The sequence below is a fragment of the Perna viridis genome, chromosome 12, assembly GCF_037379345.1.
Source record: "Perna viridis isolate PV_CMFRI_1.1 ecotype Kerala chromosome 12, ASM3737934v1, whole genome shotgun sequence".
NCBI classification, from domain to species: domain Eukaryota; kingdom Metazoa; phylum Mollusca; class Bivalvia; order Mytilida; family Mytilidae; genus Perna; species Perna viridis.
Genome location: NC_142456.1, coordinates 5,011,081 through 5,033,005, shown reverse-complemented (window position 1 = coordinate 5,033,005; position 21,925 = coordinate 5,011,081). Strand labels below are relative to the sequence as shown.

Sequence of the window (21,925 nt, the reverse complement as noted above, 5' to 3'; positions counted from 1 at the left end):
ATGGAGAAATTGACCCATAATATAAGTGAATAACTTATAGGATGATGATCTCAGAGGTCCTAACAATTAGTCTTACAACCCTACCTGATTTATCCACTTAGTTCTATGTATTATACAATTTACAACCATTACATTAAGTTTAATCAATCTCTTTCACTGACCATTACATTCAGGAGATCTCATATCAATCTTCTATAGAGAAACAACCAGAGGATTTTTTTTTTCATCCAGACATAGCCTTTTGACCAATATTTAAGGTCACACAAATATAATTAAGAATTTCTAGGTTGATATTAACCTTTTCAGACATTTCAAGGGATAAAAAAAAATAATTAAAGTATCCAAGGGAGATTACTGCAGCTCCAATCAATCCCATATCTGACATTAACTGTCAACCAGTGTGTTGGGTTGTAAAGTTAATTCCCTTTGCATAAATGTTAAAAAAAAGTCAGTCAGGAATATAAACATGGATAATTGGGATGAAACAAATGTATTTTTTACCTTGGTAAAAAAATCCTAAATTCTAACCTTACAATTGTCCTTTGGTCAATCAACTGAATGACTTCACAATATAAAGACTCAGGATAAAGAAGATCTTATTTCTATTCTACTGAACATATGTTGACCTTTGGTGACCTTAGGTTAAATATGACAAAGAGATTTTTCCTTTATTCTATTTTTCTTAAGAATTGTAGAGTATCATATTATGATCTTCTTAATAAAAGTAATGCTTTATAATGCTAGATTAATCTATACCAGTGTTAAGCATCTTCCTTTTGGAAAATCTGAACATCTTAATTTCAATCAAAATTTCAAGGAATAACTTATTTGCTAGCCACAGCCATATTATTTGGGTTGCAAAATTTAGAATTTAAAGTATAGTAAATTTCAGTAGCAAGATATTTATTCTAAACATGGATGCACATACATGTATATCATTCTTATAGCGAATACAATCCCCTCTAGAGAAATGATGTTACATTATTAAGAAATTAAGTGGAAATCACAGAAGCAACACCTCCCCCCTTTTTTTAAATTCTTGGATCATCTGTTCTTGCCACTACACACTTAACTACTTTTTTTGGTTTAAATGGGTTTGGTATACCCAGGGTCTATTTGTACAAATAATGACATGAAAAAAAATAGCTTTTATTGAAAGGTCTCTGATTAATGCATGTTTCAGTTGAGGTAAATTTCAGTACAAATATAATTTACATATCATATATATTTATTCTTTCTTACAAAGGCTTTGAAGCATTATACAGTAATATAATGCCTTTTCTCAAGAATATGATGACACAGATTGAGAAATCATGCACACAAGATCTGATCAAATATTTTGGATTACCCATGTGCATTGAATTGGGACCAAAATTACGTAATTTTCAATTGGACCAGTATTTTACATTGTCACCAATTTATCTAAAATTTGACTTTAAATACTGGTTTAAGCTATATAACATTAAATATAACACATCAAACTTTTCTTATTTCCTTTTTTTTTTTAAACATGCATCATATTTTAGAGTTTTAGTCTTTTGAAATTTATGTAAATGTCGTCTAAACTGCACATAAATCAAGAAAGTTTAAAAACCTTCCAAAAGCCCCAAGTTCGTTTTTGTAAGCCATTATATACAGAAATAGACTAGCTTGTCGCTTGAGTCAAATTTCCCTTTTTAAGGAAGTCAATAGTTTTGCTGTGATCGTCTACCTTTCACAGATAAAAGACCAATTTTACAATGTATCATAACTAAGAATAGCAATGAATACTCAAGTACATGATTGGAAGGCCTTGTTAATCAAGTTCAAATTTTGCAAAATTTCTCATTGAAATACTAATTAATATCAATCAGTTTACTCAAATGAGTAGATTCTTTTTATAAAGATGTTTATACCATATCAACACTTGGATCATTAACCCAGAAGCAATAAAGTTTATCAATGTGATTGGTATAAACTAAACACTTATTGTTCTGTAAATATTAAGTACACCTAATTCGAAGTTCATGTTTTAGCTGATAAACTACATAATGAGTAAACAAAAGTACTTATACTCCCCAACATAGGATACACATTGTGTATATCAAGTTGGACTTCTTTAACTTGATGGTTTTTTGACATGCTTCTTTTTTAGTATATAAACATATAGGTAATAATAGATAATATGAAAGGTTATTTATAGAAACAGTGGTCAGTTGTTGATTGGTACAGTGATACATGAGGGTATCACCCCCTTTTTGGACTTGGGATTTTGGTCATTTTTAGAGTGTATTTCAGACTTAGGCACACAAGTCCATGGACGTAACATTTCAAAACAGCCATACTTTGAACTATTTGGACTTTACCAAAAAGTAGAATTGTACTTGGAACTTCACCCAAAACATGGAGTGTAGTTTGGACTTGAAGGTGTTTGTGTGTGGGAGGGGGGGGGGGTGATACCCCTATACATAAGTCAAGGCTGTAGTCTTTGAATTTGAGTTCTGGGATAGTTTGTATGTCTTCCATTAAGATATTGCAGGGCAGTGTCATCATAGTTTAACTTGTACATGATAGGCAATAACAAAAATACTGCATCCAAACAAAAGTCACTATTTCTCACCGACCTTTTTAAAGTTTTATCTGGGTACTAGGGTACTCATGAGTATCAGAACCAAGTACTTGAATGCATCTGCGGTTACAGCATATGAAGTACATGTATGTAGTAAATTGGTTTAACAGCAAGTATTGAGATCAGTTATTTAGAAGTTCTTCAAAACTGGGCAATGACTTGAACACTTTCAAATGTATTTGCTGTTTAAAGTTTAATTTTTTATTTTATTTTTTTATGTTATAAATTTAAGATAGATTTGACTTCTTTGTAGAATGTATTTTTTGTAGACATGGTCTCCAAATCATTAAAAGGGTGTACATTTTGGGAATACTTGATTGTGGTAAATATGGATGGTTTATAATATGAATTTTGCATGTTTTGCAAAGATATCATATGAGGCGATCTTGCCCCAAGCTAATTGATGAATGATGATTCTAGAGAGTTTACAAAAATGTTACATACAATGGAGGATGGATGGATGGTTACTACATCACTTATGGACTTGATCTGACCTCTATCAATTATCATACAAGTACATCTGAACTCTACCAGTTATTATACATGTACATCTGTCCTCTACCAGTTATCATACATGTACTAGTACACTTACCATGACTATAATGGTCATCATCAATTAGTCTCTCCAATGACCCTTTGAAGATTTCAGACTTGGGTGTCAACTGTGGTCGAAGAGGTAAGTGAGGTTTAACCTCTTCAAGAATGCTGCCACAAGATGACCGGCTCTGGGCATCTGAGGCTGTTCTGTCTCTACGTGGGGGCAGTGGAGGTGGGACTGGACTTGTTGACAAATCGTCTCCTTTGTCCCCAGATGAATTAGAGGCTGTGGTTTCTTCATAGTCATTTTCTTTTGGCAGGTTTTCTGGCTCTGTTCCTTTTGGAACTGGAATCTCATAGAAATTTAACTCTGGATCTATTGTGGTACTGAAAGAAGAAAAAGTACTTTTTAAAATGTTATTTGCTTTGAAATTTTTGTAAATAAACAAAGAAACATGAACTTGTGTTTCATTATTCATCTCATATTCAAATTATACACAAATCCTTTCTCAATTCAAAATATTGAAAACTCAGAACACAGGGTACAGAACAAGCAATTGTTGAAAACATCAATTTTAGTTATCATACAAAAAGCCAATAAAATTGAAAATTGCATTGTTGTTTTGAAAGGATATAAGCTAAAAAAAATGCTTCACATGATGCAGGTTGATATGACCACAGAGGTTGAACCTGAACCATTGGGGCAAGTACTGACAAACAATTTAAACTTGATACAATTTTTAATTTTGATTACAATAAGACATTTGAGGCAGGATAAGAATTTGAACTGAACTGAAGTGGCCCCTTTTTTGGCCCCTTATTTCTAGATTGTTCCAGACAAAACCTCCGAAGTCAGTCCCAATCTTCCGTAAGAAAAATGGCACCTCGTGTTGAAGTGATCTACAAGTTATTACCCAAAAATCAGAAAAAAATAATTGTATCTGGCACCTTTGTGGCCTCTTATTCTTATGTTGACTAAAGTCACAACCCAAAAAATCAATATAAGTCTTCTTTTTGTGGAATAATGGCACATTGTAGAAACATTAATACATATTCAATTTCATTCAGTGATGTAGTAGTAGCAATATGGATGAGAGATTGATTTTCCTCCATGTATAGATGGGATGAGGGAAGGAAAGGATGTTCAGACGACTTTACCACTATGAACCCCCCTCTTTGCAAGTGGCAAGTGGATGGGGTGGGGTACAGCAATACATCAATGTTGCAGAGGACAACTGTTTTTGTCTAATTTTGAAATCAATACCTGAAGTGAACCATAAACAGTAAAGAAGACTGAGGAATGTCAACAACAACATACATACATGACCAAAAACCTTAAAAAAATAAAAAAACATAAAGTGTACTTGAATTCATGTATATTAAATCAGAGAGTTGGCATATGCACTTGTACTTACATAGCCTTTATTTGAGGGTGTTAATTCTAGTCATTTGTAGAAACAAATTACTTCACTTGACATATGTGTTTTTAAAGCTGTGAAATCTTAACCCTAGCATGTTTTGTGGGAAAGACCTTTTAATTATTTGGAGTATCTTGTACCACAAACTATGCATACAAATTAAAGTTGAAATACAAATATTTATTAGCAAAGCAAGGCAATCACTTTTTTTTCAACTTCTTTTTAACAAATCTAATTATTGGATTTTAATTTGACTCCCACCAACAATCAGGATGAAGTTGCTTTTCTATCTAGATAAATGGTTTCAAACTGCCTTAAAGGTACTTTAACAATAGATAATTTTTAGTTGCCCAAAATTTATCAACTATTTCATGACTTAATGTCCTCTAATCTAAACAGCTTCCTTCTGTGGAGGGTACTCAGGGCTGCAAAGCTTTGAAAAAGCTTGATGTCTGAGATTTGAAAAAAGTTTAAAAGATCAAACGCAAAAAAGCACTGATTAAAGGAAAATGCCACAAAATCAGCTCATAATGTGTGCTTGAGACTTAATAAACAGGACTGGGTACTAACTGTAACTGTCTCTCATTAACTGTCACTAAGAGTAACCAAGGGAAGCAAGGTTATAGCAGTAATCAAAAGAATGTAATCAAGGGACAAAGACCAGACATGGAAAACAGACATACACAACAAAGAACATAAAGTACCTAAAATTATACATAAAAAGTAACAAAAATAAATGAGCAGCTCGGACTCCACTAAAAACTGGGAGCATGGACCAGGTGCACTGAAAATTTTATGAAAATGTACAAAAGCAAAACATTTTACTTATTTATTTTAACAGCATCTGTCATCTTCGTCCAGGTTCCAACCACTCCATTCACAAAAATACACGTAGAAATTTATAAAGGGGGTTGGGGGTGACAGCTTATGTTTGCAAGAAATTTAATTTTTTTGCTAATGATGCCTAAAATTTCTTTTTTTTTGCCCTTGATACTAACTATAAGAATGATAGTTAAATTTGTGTGACATAATTAATACATGTATAAACTTAATTAGGGTCAGTGAAATAACATTCATTACAAAGTGAATCAATCAAACAATACATGGATAGTACAACAAAACTATAACAAAATACACATTTCTGCCTTACATCATAATGCCTTAATCAAATAACTTGTAAAATGTAATGTTTTGAAGGGAACCTAGGAACACACATAGAGTGCTCTAATTACATAACGACACATATATTGGAATACCAATCATTATTTTATGTAATAATATATCATATTTGATAGGGTTTATTTTGGACATATATTGTTTCCACTAATCAAAGGGAATATTAATTTATGGAACAAGGTGTTTTATAAAGTGTTCATAATCTTCATTGATTGAAATGTAATTGGAATTTTATTAAATACTTGTTAGGTAGTTCTTTATAGGCAAACAAAAACCGCTCATTAAAAACGAAGTTTATTATTTTAATTGTTCAAATATTATGTACATGTCAAATCATTACCCTATTGCTTAGCTATGATTAGGGTAATGATCCCCTAAAAGAAAATATTGGCTAAGTGAAAAACAAAATGTTTGAGGTAATATTCATCAAGATTCCCTACAAAAAAATCATCAATTTTTCACCATTTTTAAGTCGCTAATGTTGTTAGCAACTTCTTGCACTCACAATTTCAGTACTTTACATTTGCATATGATTTGCATAATTATATATATTACTACAACATACTATGGTGCTGATGGGGGCCGTGTTTACCGTTAATTCTAGTTTCATATGAGATCAAAATGGACCTCTTAAATATCGTGCACATGTATTCTACATGTGTGTTTTGCTTATATGAGAATGGGAGGTTTACATCAAAAGATAAAATGATCAGTTAGCATTGAACTTAACGTAATATTACTCAGTCTCCCATTCAGACACAGGGACTATATAGGTGGTGAACATTATCTGGGTCCTGATAATGTTTATGAGCTATATAGTCATTGCCATTTGTTTAATCTGGTTCCCTGGTCAATATCATAAGCGACTCAAAGATCATTAAAAATTTGAAAGAAACTTATGGAGCGAAAAACATTACCCACACTTCCTAGTAACCAGTTGTTTTGATTGAGAAACATTCCGGAATCATTGTTACAAAAGAATTATCATATCAATGGAACCAAGATTCTAGTGGGAGTCAACTGATTATAGAGCATATTGCATTCATGCCATTTTGGATGTTGAAAGCAAGCCAGAATCGGTGGCATCAGGGATTTTATATTATACTCCCTAGTGGCAGTCTTTGAACCCAGGAATCATGGATGCCTAGGTCACCTTATGCATTACTTATTAAATGGGATACAATCTTCAGTGCAGCACATTTTAGTCAACAAGGTTATAGTTATTTAACCTATCCAACCCCAAAATCTGATTAATGCAATTTTCCACCAATTAACAAAAAAAAAAACAAAAAAACAAAAGAACAAAATAAATGATAATTCATGTCTAAGAAAAAAACCTAATGGACCACATACAAATTAAAAAAAAATTTAAAATCTTTTCCATGTCACATAATAGATAATTCATGTCATAAAAACAATTTAAAAATGTAAAGCAAACTATTCCTTCACTTTTTAATGACCTTTTAACAGTTTGTTAGCCCCTATTTACAACTAATTTCAGTAAAATATTACAAGAACTTTACCTCTGCCTGAACCTATTACACCATGTAAAGTCACCAGTTCATATTTTATGTGACATAAACAACAAGTTTGTGGACTACTAATGATAATGCCAAACCTTGTCAAAAAACAATGATGAGTTTCTATATACCTTAGCCTTGGAATAGAAGCAGTTTCTATACCTGGGCCTTGGAATAATAGCAAATTATTTACAGATGTAAAACAAGGGCAAAAAACCCAATAGATATAAAAAGGAACTAAGTAGAATATTACACAGACAAATTATTTGCTTCATTGAAAATACTGTATTACTGTATGTTAAAATATTTTTGAAATGGAGAACTTTAAAAAAAGATTTTAAATTTAGAAAAAGTTCATGTCAAGTGGGTGAACATAAGTCCATGCAGTTTCATTTTAAATCTCAAATTTGTTTTTCCATTAAATAAAATTTCAGCATTTTCCAACAAACTTATGAAATGGTAAATATTTTCAAAGTGTTAATTGTCCAGTAATTCATCAGGTTATTGTTACTAGTATTCAATCAAATTATGAGCACCATCCAACACTCTTCCCTAAAGTTAACTATAGTAATCCCTGTAAGTATATCTATTTATTAATATTAAATAAAGATACAACATAATCTTCCTTGACATTCTGCCTTAATTAATATATTAAGTCACACATTCTAAACTGACAGTTCCTGTTAAGGAGAGAGGTTGGGATTATTAATGGATTAATTATGCAATGTGGCAAAAAAGGAGCAAAGCTGTCATTTCTCATCCCAGTACTGTTCCCGGCAAGAGCCTGGCAACCATATATTTGGAGATGTGGTTATTAGTAACCTTAGAAATACCGTTTGTTTTATATGAGATTTTGTCTGTTTCTTGCAAGACACCCATCATGCTGCCCTACGAAGGTCAGGTTATAGAGAAACATTGAATTCAAGAGAAAAGGGGGATTCCTAGGTATGTTTTCTCATTTTTGTCAGATTTTGGCAAGAAATTAATAAAATTTTTACAACAAAAAGAAGATTCTGAACTCTGAAACCTGCCTGGACCTGCCACTACAAGCTGCATGTGATTAACAAAGTACTGTCTTCACATATATGTACCACTGCCAGACCTTTATAAAGAGCTGGTACCCACATAAACAATACTTCATAACTGATAAATTGCAGAATTTAACAGTTATTTGTCCACCCATTTTAAAACCAGCAATTATTTACTGACCTCAAAAATATGACATGAAATATATGGTTGACATTAATTGTGAAAGTAACAAAATAAACAACTTTTTCACACTAATATTTTAAGAACAGCCAACTTAATACCACAGATATTTCAATGTCCATAAGGATCAAACCAAAAACATTTTGAAAAAAAGTGCCTTGGGTGACCCAACCATATTTATATCTGACAAACTTTGTTGCCCACAGTTACAACTAAATCATAGTTGTAAAACATTAAGTATGTTATGAGTTTTATGGCATAATTGTCCCCATTAAATAATACATCAAAAAGTTTTCACCTTATTTTTTGGTTCAAAACTGCAGTTTATATAACATTTATGGCGAATTTTTTTTGCAAGACTTATATCATAAAAGTGTAACATTCTATTTGGCTTCCTTACTAGAACTCATCAGAAAAAGTAATACTAAATTGTATGATGCTACACAATAATAAACAATGGAATTAAGTCATTTGATCTCAGAATACTTCTGTAAACACCACATTATTTCACACTGAAAAGTGAAAATACGAAAGTTCTAGCGAAATGTGGAGAATCAAAGAAGGAAAATCCACAGGCCAAAACTTGTCTGACCAGGACATACATCAAGGAATACACACAGACATTTGCAAGCAGAACGATCCTCACAAAAAACCAGGGATGAACTCAGGTGAGCCTTGCTAACAGACATCTTGACTCTAAAACACAAATACAGCACTTTCCATATGGCTTCATATGACAGCTCATGTTCTTCTCCAAGACAATTAAGATGTACAAATAGCTTTGGTACAGGATTTTCCAGAGTTAAATTTGATCTTATTTTTTATTAATTTTATAAAAGCTATGTGACAGGTTACGTATCCAGGAAGTCTACTACTCTACTTCAGTTTATGAATTAAATTGTTTGTTTTAGGTAAACTTACATTCTACCCCCCTTTTTGCTTTCAACAATGACAGCTAAATATCAGCAAAAAAATACCAAAGCCTCAGCATTGGGATGATTAAAAATACATCAAAATCCAGAAACATGACCTAAACAAAGCCTCAGCAGTGGGATGATTCAAAATACATCAAAATCCAGAAACATGACCTAAACAAAGCCTCAACAGTGGGATGATTAAAAAAACATCCAGAAACATGGCCTAAACAAAGCCTCAGCAGTGGGATGATTCAAAATACATCAAAATCCAGAAACATGACCTAAACAAAGCCTCAGCAGTGGGATGATTCAAAATACATCAATATCCAGAAACATGACCTAAACAAAGCCTCAACAGAGGGATGATTCAAAAAACATCCAAAAACACGACCTAAACAAAGCCTCAGCAGTGGGATGATTCAAAATACATCAAAATCCAGAAACATGACCTAAACAAAGCCTCAGCAGTGGGATGATTCAAAATACATCAAAATCCAGAAACACGACCTAAACAAAGCCTCAGCAGTGGGATGATTCAAAATACATCAAAATCCAGAAACATGACCTAAACAAAGCCTCAGCAGTGGGATGATTCAAAATACATCAATATCCAGAAACATGACCTAAACAAAGCCTCAACAGAGGGATGATTAAAAAAACATCCAGAAACACGACCTAAACAAAGCCTCAGCAGTGGGATGATTCAAAATACATCAAAATCCAGAAACATGACCTAAACAAAGCCTCAGCAGTGGGATGATTCAAAATACATCAAAATCCAGAAACATGGCCTTAACAAAGCCTCAACAGTGGGATGATTAAAAAAACATCCAGAAACACGACCTAAACAAAGCCTCAGCAGTGGGATGATTCAAAATACATCAAAATCCAGAAACACGACCTAAACAAAGCCTCAACAGTGGGATGATTAAAAATACATCAAAATCCAGAAACATGGCCTTAACAAAGCCTCAACAGTGGGATGATTAAAAAAACATCCAGAAACACGACCTAAACAAAGCCTCAGCAGTGGGATGATTCAAAATACATCAAAATCCAGAAACATGACCTAAACAAAGCCTCAACAGAGGGATGATTCAAAATACATCAAAATCAAGAAACAAGACCTAAACAAAGCCTCAACTGTGGGATGATTCAAAAAACATCCAGAAGCATGGCCTAAACAAAGCCTCAACAGTGGGATGATTCAAAATACATCAAAATCCAGAAACATGACCTAATTAAAGCCTCAACAGTGGGATGATTCAAAAAACATCCAGAAACATGGCCTAAACAAAGCCTCAGCAGTGAGATGATTAAAAAAAAAATCAACATCCAGAAACATGACCTAAACAAAGCTTCAACAGTGGGATGATTAAAAAAAAAAACATCCAGAAACATGGCCTAAACATGAACACATGGAACGAATATTTTTAATATTTTTATTAAATTAGTTCATAAAAATTTGAATCTTCTGTCACTGCTAGTATTTTATAACTGTCTGATTGAAGTCAGATACTTCTATAAGTAAACATGCCTATCTGTGTGATGGAAGACATCCACTCAAGTCTTCAATCTTCCAAAGTTTGTAAACTTACATATACATCTTCATTAAACATGGACAGCAGTGGCCTTGATTTTAAAAAAAATCAAAGACTTTTCTTATATTGGATTAGTCTATGATTGCCATAGTGTAGGATTCATTTATAGTAGCATCAGGGATATCTTCTTGGACATTCTAAAAATATATGTCTTTACTGGCAATATTTTGTAGAAAAATTTACCATGCTTCTCCCAATATTTTTCCTCAATCACCTACATGTACAATGTAGAACTCAATTATCCCTAAAATGTTTCTCTTTATCTAACATAAAGAAAAAATTATGGGTTCACATACCAATATCAAGGAATGTTTTAGAAAACACTATTTTTTATGAACAATTTTCTAAGAAATTGTTTACCTATGTTTTTTACATGTCTAAAAGGGGGGAGGGGGTGTTTTACACTTAAGTTCATCATTCCACGACAGAAGAAAATTTAAGAAATTATCTATTTATTTAAAGAGCCTAGCTGTATGTAATTATTACCATCAGCATATATTTAAGGAACCTAGCTAAATGTCATCACTGCCACCAGTATATATTCTAACATGCACAACCTGTGTGATTTCAAAGGAAAGAGATGGATGGCATGTTTAAAAGTGTAAAGTAATAAAATTTAAGAAGTCTTTGTCATACCTATTGCTCTGTTGGTGGTCAATATCATCATATAGTTTCTTTCTCTGAAAAAAAAGGAAACACACCATTAATTAGCATATTATATCGGACATGACTGGGTAGAGACAAAAATATGTATAGTTAGCCAATTATTGTTTAAGTTCATAACTATATAAGGCTTGGTTTAGGAAGGGAGCTTTTACTTAGACTAGCATAATTGCAAGAAACATATTTACTGGTTATAAAAGAGGTATTGAATGATGTAAAAGGAATTACATTTGGACTATATTTTTGAGTAGTGTTCAGAAGTAGCAGGGAAGTTCCAGTGATAGACTGGTAACATCAGGTATTTTGATAAATCAAAAACCTAAAAAAGTTTGCATTGACTCAACCTCCTTTTAACTTCCTATATATCTGTCTTTGATGAATGTCTGTTATCTGTTATCAGTAATGTTTTTAATGGTTACAATGAATTAAAATGAGCAGTTTTTCTTAATTATCAGCAAAGGAGATATGATGACATTATCTTTTTTGTTTAAAAATATTAATATACATTCTTTTTTTACTTTTGCCTCTTCTTTAACTGTAAGAACTTCCTGAATATTGCATCAGGCAATTAAGAACATAATTAAAATGATAATTATGAATGAGTCATAAAAAGTAAAATACTGCAGACACAATTTCTTTATCTCATAACATGTAAAAATCTCAGTTATATATCTAGTACACTCCCACACAGCTAACTAATAAAACATGTATTTAAAATTAATTAAGTGCCATTTGCAAATTCTCATAGCACAAAAGCTATGTGACCTAAATTTCATTAATAATGACATCATCTACAGCAGTTCTAGTGCTATTATCTGAAAACTTCTTGTATACATTTCACTAAGTTAAGACCTTTGGGCTATAGTACTACAATTGGTCAGTCTGTCTGTTCATCTGCTACTGCTCTGTCATACCATAGCTAGGTTTTGAATTAAAGTAGAATCTTTTTTGCAACTCCTTATATTTTCATCTATCTGAACTTTACGGCACGTAGATATAATCAAAATACTTAAACTTGTTTGGTTTGTTTGTTTGTCCATCAGTTATCTGTCATATCCTAGCTAGGTTTTTCAGTAGAAACTTTTTTGCAACTCCTTATATCGTACTAGCTAACTTAGAGCTTTATTTGGGACACACAGATAGTTGCCCAATAAAAGCATTTGTCAGTCTGTCCGTTGTCTGTATGTCTTCTAATCTGCAATGTTTTAGCTGGATTTGGGTTTAAGAAGAAACTTATTTGCAATTTTTGTACTAAACTAGAGCGTTTTTTGGGATATATAGATATGTGTCCACTACAGGCCTTCATTTGTCTGTCTGTCTGTCTCATGATTCATGCCTTTGGTTTTAACAGGATTTTAGTAGAAACTTTCAGACAGATAAACAGATATATTTTCTGCCCTATCATCAGTCTGTCTTCCTGTTTTGTGGTAGTTATATCTATCAGTACTGAAAAGTGAAAGAAGGAATAATTTTGACAACCTCGTGAGCAATCCCATCTATTTTCTTGCTGGAGAAAAAAAAATCATATGATATTAAAACCATTATATATTTTCTTTACAAAAATTTTAGAAAAATAAATCCCATCTATTTTCTTGCTGGAGAAAAAAATCATATGATATTAAAACCATTATATATTTTCTTTACAAAAATTTTAGAAAAATAATTTTAACTCTTCAATTATTGTATTCATAAACATAAAAATAAGTAAGAGTCATGTCCTCTATAGAAAATTAGTAAGAGGCATGTTCTCTGTAGAAAATTAGTAAGAGGCATGTTCTCTGTAGAAAATTAGTAAGAGACATGTTCTCTGTAGAAAATAAGTAAGAGTCATGTTCTCTGTAGAAAATTAGTAAGAGGCATGTTCTCTGTAGAAAATTAGTAAGAGACATGTTCTCTGTAGAAAATTAGTAAGAGGCATGTTCTCTGTAGAAAATTAGTAAGAGACATGTTCTCTGTAGAAACTTATTCTGTGTGTGATCTAACTAAAATCTCCACTGCAATTCAGGATCAAAGTAATACAGGTAATCACCTGAAGTAACTTCCAAGATCAAAAGGAATGTGTATTGCCAGGGCAGGTATACATTGTACTTAAGAGAGAATTTGTCAAGTGTAAAGAGAATTTAATCTAAAAAAACTTTTTGTAGTATAAACTAGCATTCATATTTGTTCAGTTACATGAGAGCTACTGGTATTTATTGATACATGTAAATACTACCCTAAAAATTCTTACTGGATCAATTTATTTTAACAATTAAAGTTTACTAATAGCTATGTTTAGATAATGACACTCTGTCATAGGCAGACTGTCCTTTTTAAAGACATGTGGTCTTTTTATAGATTTGCTTAATGATTTGTAGAAATATATAGAGAGAATTTAGGAATTTGAGGACTGAAGACATCAAATCTAGAAAAAGAATTTGCACTCTCAAATAATTCTGCAACAAATGGCAAAAATCATGTCCAATCAAATATCTTTGTGATTAGAAATAAACACACATCCTGACATAAGCTAAGTCTAAATTAAGTACTGCAGCACTCTCATCAGTTTGCTTGATTCACTTTATCAATGTCTGTAATGTTATCTTTGTCCATTAATTGATAGAGATTCAGTTCAATATTTATTTATAGAACTGTGTTAAAGAGAAATCAATTCTTTTATTGCACCAATTTTTGCATATTCTATATGCAGCTTACCATGTCAATATTGAATCAGTCTTAAATTAAATTTGACATTCAATTTGTTCATTTTCTTTCCATCACAATAGATGGTTAATGAGTGTCAAAGAGGTACTTTTCAGTCAACCCTGTCCAAGGGGGCAGGGGTATATTCTAGGATCATTTTTTTGTGTCCTGGATTTTTTTTATTCAGAATAATGTCTGACCTTTTGAAAATTTTCCACTGCATACTTGAAATAATAAAGTTGATTCATTTTGGCATGGTCCAATTTCCCTTGAACTCAAAAATGGCTAAAGATAAGTCTACCCTGTAAAAAACTTTTAAAACTTAATTCTGAATGGAACACATTGACATCCGAATCGTAAAAATTAGATCAGCAATCCTTCTTTTCTATTGATTTTAATGAAAAATTCCATTTTCCCCTTTTAACCCCCTATTTTCAAAAAGGTGGGACAAAAACCTCCAAATACTATAGGGCCCTCCACCATTTCCCAAGAAACTATGTTTTAAAATTTTAAAAAGGTTGGATATGTTTTACTTGAGTTATTATAAATAAACAAAAGTAAGTAGACACCAATGAGGCAGACAACGATGCTCACAACGACAATGAGAACGACAGGGTGACACCATTATACAACTGAAAAAATTTCTTGCTCTCAAACAAGGTAGTCACAGGACTATTGAACCAATGTTAGTGTCCAACCATGACCCCTCCTTACTGTTCGAAAATTTAGTTAAATTGATGCATTATTTGGGCAAGATATGCAATTCAAAAACCAAGAAAATTTTGTTAAATTGGTACATTAGGCAAGACATGCAATTTAAAAGCCAAGAAAATTTTGTTAAATTGGTACATTATTTGGACATGACATGCGATTCAAAAACCAAGAAAATTTTGCTAAATTGGTACATTATATGGGCAAGACGTGCAATTCAAAAGGCAAGAAAAGTTTGCTAAATTGGTGCATTATTTGGGCATGATATGCAGTTCAAAAACCAAGAAAATTTTGTTAAACTGGTACATTAGGCAAGACATGCAATTCAAAAGCCAAGAAAATTTTGTTAAATTGGTACATTATTTGGACATGACATGCGATTCAAAAACCAAGAAAATTTTGCTAAATTGGTGCATTATTTGGGCAAGACATGCAATTCAAAAGGCAAGAAAGTTTTGCTAAATTGGTGCATTATTTGGGCATGATATGCAGTTCAAAAACCAAGAAAATTTTGTTAAACTGGTACATTAGGCAAGACATGCAATTCAAAAGCCAAGAAAATTTTGTTAAATTGGTACATTATTTGGACATGACATGCGATTCAAAAACCAATTTTGCTAAATTGGTGCATTATTTGGGCAAGACATGCAATTCAAAAGGCAAGAAAGTTTTGCTAAATTGGTACATTATTTGGGCAAGACATGCAATTTAAAAGCCAAGAAAAATCCTTCATTTTTTCTGGCACCCATTTCAATAACTTTAGTCCCTCTATAAACTTAGGGTAATTAAAAGAAACTTTTTTGTACAGACATTTTGTATATAGTCATAGCTACAGGTTTTGTATTTCAAGTCCCAATGACCCTGCTGACAGGAGAATTTTATTGCCTCCTTAAATTTATTGCATTACAGAGATACCATGTTGTCCACATCCTATTGAATCTATATTTTTCTTAACATTATCAACAACAGATCATCATAACTGTGAATAATATCACAATGAAATACAATAAAATTGTAATAAATATGGCTATAACAAGGAAATTACTTGTATATTGGACAGGGTATTACGTTACTGATATTTGTACAAAGAGGATGATTATTAAGATTTACTAATTATTGGTGCACTCCTTGTAAAAATAGTCACCATGGTAAAATACTTTATGAATTTCCGAGACAGGAATGGCAGGATGAATTCCAAGGGTATAATATTTCCAGTATCGTGAATATAATTCATTGTTCCAGAATTCCAACATATAGAAACAAAAACCAAGTTCTGATAAAAACCTTGCAGACAACATGTAGTTATTGAGTCCCCTAAGAATAATGCAACAATGGTACATGTACAACAAATGGTTAAAAAAACTTGTAACCTAAGTCTCAGAACTATATAGAATTTATTAATACATGTACCTATCTATACAAAAGTTGTTAAAAAAGTCATCTTAAGTTAGAATTAACCTTGAAAATTCTCATTCCAAATGCAATTCCATAGCACTTAGTAAATAACATGGGGTCGGCACTTTTGAAAGAGTAATCAAGGGAACCAAGGTTATAGCGGTAATCAAAAGAATGTAATCAAGGGACAAAGACCTGACATGGAAAACAGACATACACAACAAAGAACATACAGTAACTAAAATCATACATACAAAGTAACAAAAGCAAATGAGCAACTCGGACTCCACTAAAACTGGGAGCATGGACCAGGTGCACAGGTAGGGTAAGCTTTTCTAGAAACACCTGCCGAGTTGCTCCTAAAAAGCCAAGTCCGGGGTAGACAAACGAGGAAAGGAAAACTATGACCCGTTGAATAAATCAGTTTTCATGGTGCAGATGGATACACCATAACGATCCACGAGTTCATGATGACGACCATAGAATTTCTGTAGTGATGACTACAATCTTGTAGCAACATAACCCTGTTCCAGTAGCCTATTTGTTAGAGTTCTAGTGCGATACAAAAAGTCTGCATAGTTTCGGCAAGCTCTGGCATAAGGTATGAGTTGTGATATGAACATGTGTTGCAGGGATGTTGAATGTGAAATGTGAAATAAAAGCAGACTGAAAACTAACACATAACCAAATTTTAACTTCACAACCTGATCTCCAGATCAATATAAATCTCAGCATTCCAACTCTATCAATAAAAATCAATATCTGACAGCTGTATATATATATATGACAAAAAATGACATGTTATCAAGTTTCATTATAATCAGACAAGTAATATAAATAATTGAAAGGGCAGATTCAGCTAGTAATTACCAGTATAGAGTGATCACTTGAAGGATATATTCAAGGTCAAAAACAGAGACATTCTATAGAAGTAATATGATTGTAGAAGCACTTTTCATTGAGCCAATTTATGTGCAGATTCTAGAATAAAATCTGAAAACATCTGTTTTAGAAGTGACAAATTTTAAGTTACCATTCCGGTCAAAATTTATATCTGAAAACCAATAATAAGTTTCACAAAAATGCAAAAATTGTAAAATTTATATGATGGTTTGATGTCATTACATATTCTCCCATTGTTGTACCTGAAATTAAGATCATTAAAAATACACTGAAGACTTTCTCTGAAACCAATCACAGACATCTTTTGAAGATTTACAGTATAAATTCAGAACCTGTGTTGACCAAACATGTACAAATTAAAACAAGCTGATCAGTCATAAGGGTATAGTGGGTTATGACAGCAACATACAACAACACTTATGATTTGACAATATCTTCTATATAATAAAGAGGATCATTTCAATTGTGGTTTCTCTATTATAGAGCTGCACAGTTTCCATAAAATATAGCACTACAATGTTGATTAAGTAAAGTTCATAAGATTTTTCCCCAAAATTACAGTGCATACTAAACAAAATGAATTTAAGAAAGCACATTTCTTGTAAATACAGCACTGGACCATTTGGGAGAACATCAAATTTCTAACACTTTATAACTTATTGTTTATATAGTAGAGATAATGTGTAACCTGAAAAAGGATGGAGTAATTATACGTTGTAGAAGTCCTCCACTTCCAATAAAAAAGTTGTTTTTTTTGCTTTAAATGTTGTTTTTCTTAAACATCTTTATTGAAGTATGAAGGCACTGACTTAACAAAAACTTTGTTATACAAATTTGGCTCAAATCAGTGAAAATGCTAGGCACAGCCTGGCTTTACCCACCTTTCAAAGCCTAATCCCTATATAACCTTTATGACAAGTCAGTCCACTGTTATTGTCTGTATATATATAGATGACTGACCTGAGGCTGGGTTGTCCCATATTTTACACCTCTGTATTTGCACCTTATATTTTACAAAGCAGAGCAGTTCTAGTCAGACTTAAATCAGACCCTCAGTAGTTAATAGGTCACAGGTTAAATTTGTGTAGATTACTGTTGTGAGTATATTTCTCCTTCTATTAGCACCTTAGTTATTAAAAAAATACCAAAGAGAATCTTACCAGTTCTTCTTCACTAGTAGCTCCTGACAACAGAGAACGAGATAGTTCCCGTTGGTATGCCACAAAATCTTCATCTTCAATAGAGGTAGGTGATTTTATTTCTCTCTCTGGTGATTGGTGGATTTTCTCTGGAGATTCATGGATTCTTTCTGGCAGTTTGTGGATTTCTGCTGTGGTTTCTAGTTTTGATGCTATAAAGAAATTTTAAAATTTGTCATGAAAATAAAGATGAGTTTTGAATCATTTCTATGTATTTCTAAACTTGGTGCCATATATCTTGTAATTCATTGTAAAAGTACCAATCACATATCTGTATCAAGTTAACACAATTTCTGATTTTGCAATACATTAAAATGATGCCTAACTACCAGTGCATTTATCATAAGGTAAAAACAGAGTACTGAGTACAATAATGGCATATTTCATGCTTTCAATATGGTTCAAATCAATAAGACGTCAACCAACAATATATTGCAAACACCTTTTTGTCTTTTATGAAATTTTTCTGATTGATAAGCAGATGAGGAAGTTCCGATATTTTCTCTTTTCGAATGTTGATTATTTACTTAAATTTCAAATTTATCAAACAAAAATTAAATTTATTCTTACAATACATGCACTGAGTTACTTGCAAAAACTACAAAAAGCCATTTATTATGAGCTATCTGCATTCTTAAATATATAAATTTATTACCAAATGACATTATAAATCTCATTTCTATTCAGCTCATACTCCTTTTTTTGTCATATAATATGAAAAGTGTAAGTAACTATGTCTAAGACAAACAATAAAAGTGAAATGCCAGGATTTGAGATTTTGAAGGCAATTCTAACACTGGCCATGGAAATGGGGGATCCCTGACAAAGGGGATTCCAGCTTATCTAGGAATAAATATTTGCCCCCATGAATGCACAAAATTATAAAAAATGTTGGAGCAATCTGGATCAGTTAACATTTTAACTCAAATTTCACTCAAACATCTACATGCACATCATAAAAAAGAATTTAACTAGATAAAAAAACAGGGACATTAATGAAACATTGAGTGATACTCTGTCAAGTAATGGTGAAAAAAGGGGGATGGCCAAATATTCAAAATGGCCTTATAAAAAAAAGCTACAGTTGGATAGAAGAAAAAGTTAGGAATTGAACTGTATCTGTATTATACTAAACAATCAATTTTCAAGTTATCATCTGGAAACCATCTGTGATCCATAGAGATGGACGGACAGAGAGAGTGTAAACCTAAAGTCGGCAAAACCCTTGGCAAAGTCACCTGTTGGGGACTATATTAACCAGATGCATTTACAATAACTAGATATGTGTACATGCAAAATTACCAGTTTCATGTACATAAAGCCTTTGGTCAATTTAAATACTCTGAAGCATTAAAAACAAAAGATGCCCAGAATAAATGGCTGTGACTGTAATAAGTAGTTTCAGAGAAATATGTAACAAAATAGGCATGGATGGACAGACACCATGATCACTAAATACTGCTTGCATTCCGCAAGGGGAGATAAATAAAGATACGAGATCTTTCAATTCCAAACTGGAAAATACTGGCAAATAATAGCCTTGAACATCCCTTTTTTCTGGAACTTCTCTGAAACTCCCAGTGCATTTAAGGGACTTCAGTGGGTACTAAGCATAGATCAGTCCTTACCATTGGATCTTGGTGGCACTGATGGAGGAAGTTGAAGAATGTCAAGTCTTTCTACAAAATAAAGGCGCTGTTGTTCTGCATCTTCCGAAAGGTTTTCACTGGCTAATGTTTTACACAAGAAGTCCTCTATGCCGGGCAAGAGTTCTAAAAATAGAAAAAGAAATTAAATTAATTTCAAAGTTCTATATGTCAATTTTATATTGTTTTATCAATTAAACCTCAATTATACAGGTAGTTTTCAAGCAAGGGTGCACTTGATTCCTTCAATCAAAGGCACTGTACCTACTATGAGGTGTTTAACATTCTCCACAGCAGGGTAATACTGGGTGCACTGGATTCTTCATTGCCAAAATCTAATTCAAACTTTTTAAAACTTCAAATGAAATAATTGCTATTTATTTATCCCACATTAAGCATCATTACAGAACAAATAAAATGCAACTACCATTCCATAACATCCGCCAGATGCAATTGGAGGACTTACCTGGTACATAATTTAAAGGAATTAACAGTAAAGCCATAAAAATATACACAAACAGAACATCAAATTGAAATTTTTTTTCAACATTATCAGTTTTTGTACATCTTTACCTTTACTTTAAGGCATACATGTACATGTACTGAACAGGCATGTACAAATACACTTCCTATTTTTCACATTTGTTTCACAAAATTACAAAATTCAGTTGACAGGACATTACATTACGTATATATATATGGATTGATTGAGGTCTTGGGACCTGAATACCTGCAATTCACAGCAGATCTTTTATCAATGTGAACCAACTTTAAGTAATCTTGAAACATGTTAAAGCCATAGTCCCTGATCACAACTAACTATAATTCATAATATTAGGCTGAAGTGAACCAGTGACCCCACCACCCCACTTTAGGCATATACATTGTTTGAAAAAAAAAAGAATATTATGACTACACTTTGGTTAAGGGTGGTATCTGGTGATAAAAACTTACAGTCACATTGCCCCCTATGTCCCACTCCAAACTTCTCAGTTGTTTGAAAACATTAAACATTATATATGTAATATAATAACTGTACTTTAGATAAGGATAGTCACTGTGACAGCACAACCTCCTGCTGTCCCATTCTGATCTTGTTGTATGAAAGAAAAATACATATTATGATAACTACACTTAAGACATGGGTGGTGCTTGATTACCTAACAATCACAGATGTTATAGGTAAGTCATAGGTATGGTATGTACACAGATGGCTGCAAGATATAAACATACAAACAATGAGGAAAGCATATGTTATCTTAATTTACCTATAAGTTTGAGCTATTGCCCCCTCTAAGACATTTACCATCTACCATATATAACTTGATGGGGTTGGGACCCATGCAATTTTTAAGTAATGGTAGTATTCTAAGGTCAGAGACAGGTCAGAATTGTAAAATGTACATATCCATAGCATTAGTTGGAAGGTGCAGAGTAACCTGTCTTAACCCTGAATAATCAAAATATTCTATCTAAACAGAACTCTGAATAATAAAAAAAACCTGTCTAAACTGAACCCTGATTAATCAGGAAACCTGTCCACACTGAACCCTGATTAATCAGGAAACCTTTTAAAAGTCCCTTTTATGTCAATTTAACTGTATTTTGAACCTTGGCAAACTGAACACCTGTCCAAACCAAACCAAATTTCAAATCCAAAAGGTATTTAAGGGATTTGGTTTACACACATTTCAATGTATATGAATGATGAAAATAAATGTTTAAGCTATTACGATGGAG

At 32.4% G+C, this 21,925-nt stretch overlaps 1 protein-coding gene across 2 annotated transcripts in view; it reads right to left on the bottom strand.

Annotated features, from left to right (window-relative positions):
- LOC148600947 (uncharacterized) overlaps window positions 1-21,925 on the bottom strand; it is a 62,495-nt gene that overhangs the window by 20,369 nt on the left and 20,201 nt on the right. For both annotated transcript variants that reach the window (XM_088554174.1, XM_088554173.1), the window contains exons 2-5: window positions 20,168-20,311; window positions 18,501-18,691; window positions 11,623-11,666; window positions 3,201-3,532 (exon numbers count right to left, since the gene is read on the bottom strand). In XM_088554174.1, coding sequence (XP_088410300.1) covers window positions 3,201-3,532; window positions 11,623-11,666; window positions 18,501-18,691; window positions 20,168-20,311 — 711 coding nt within the window. The remainder of the gene's footprint in view (window positions 1-3,200; window positions 3,533-11,622; window positions 11,667-18,500; window positions 18,692-20,167; window positions 20,312-21,925) is intronic.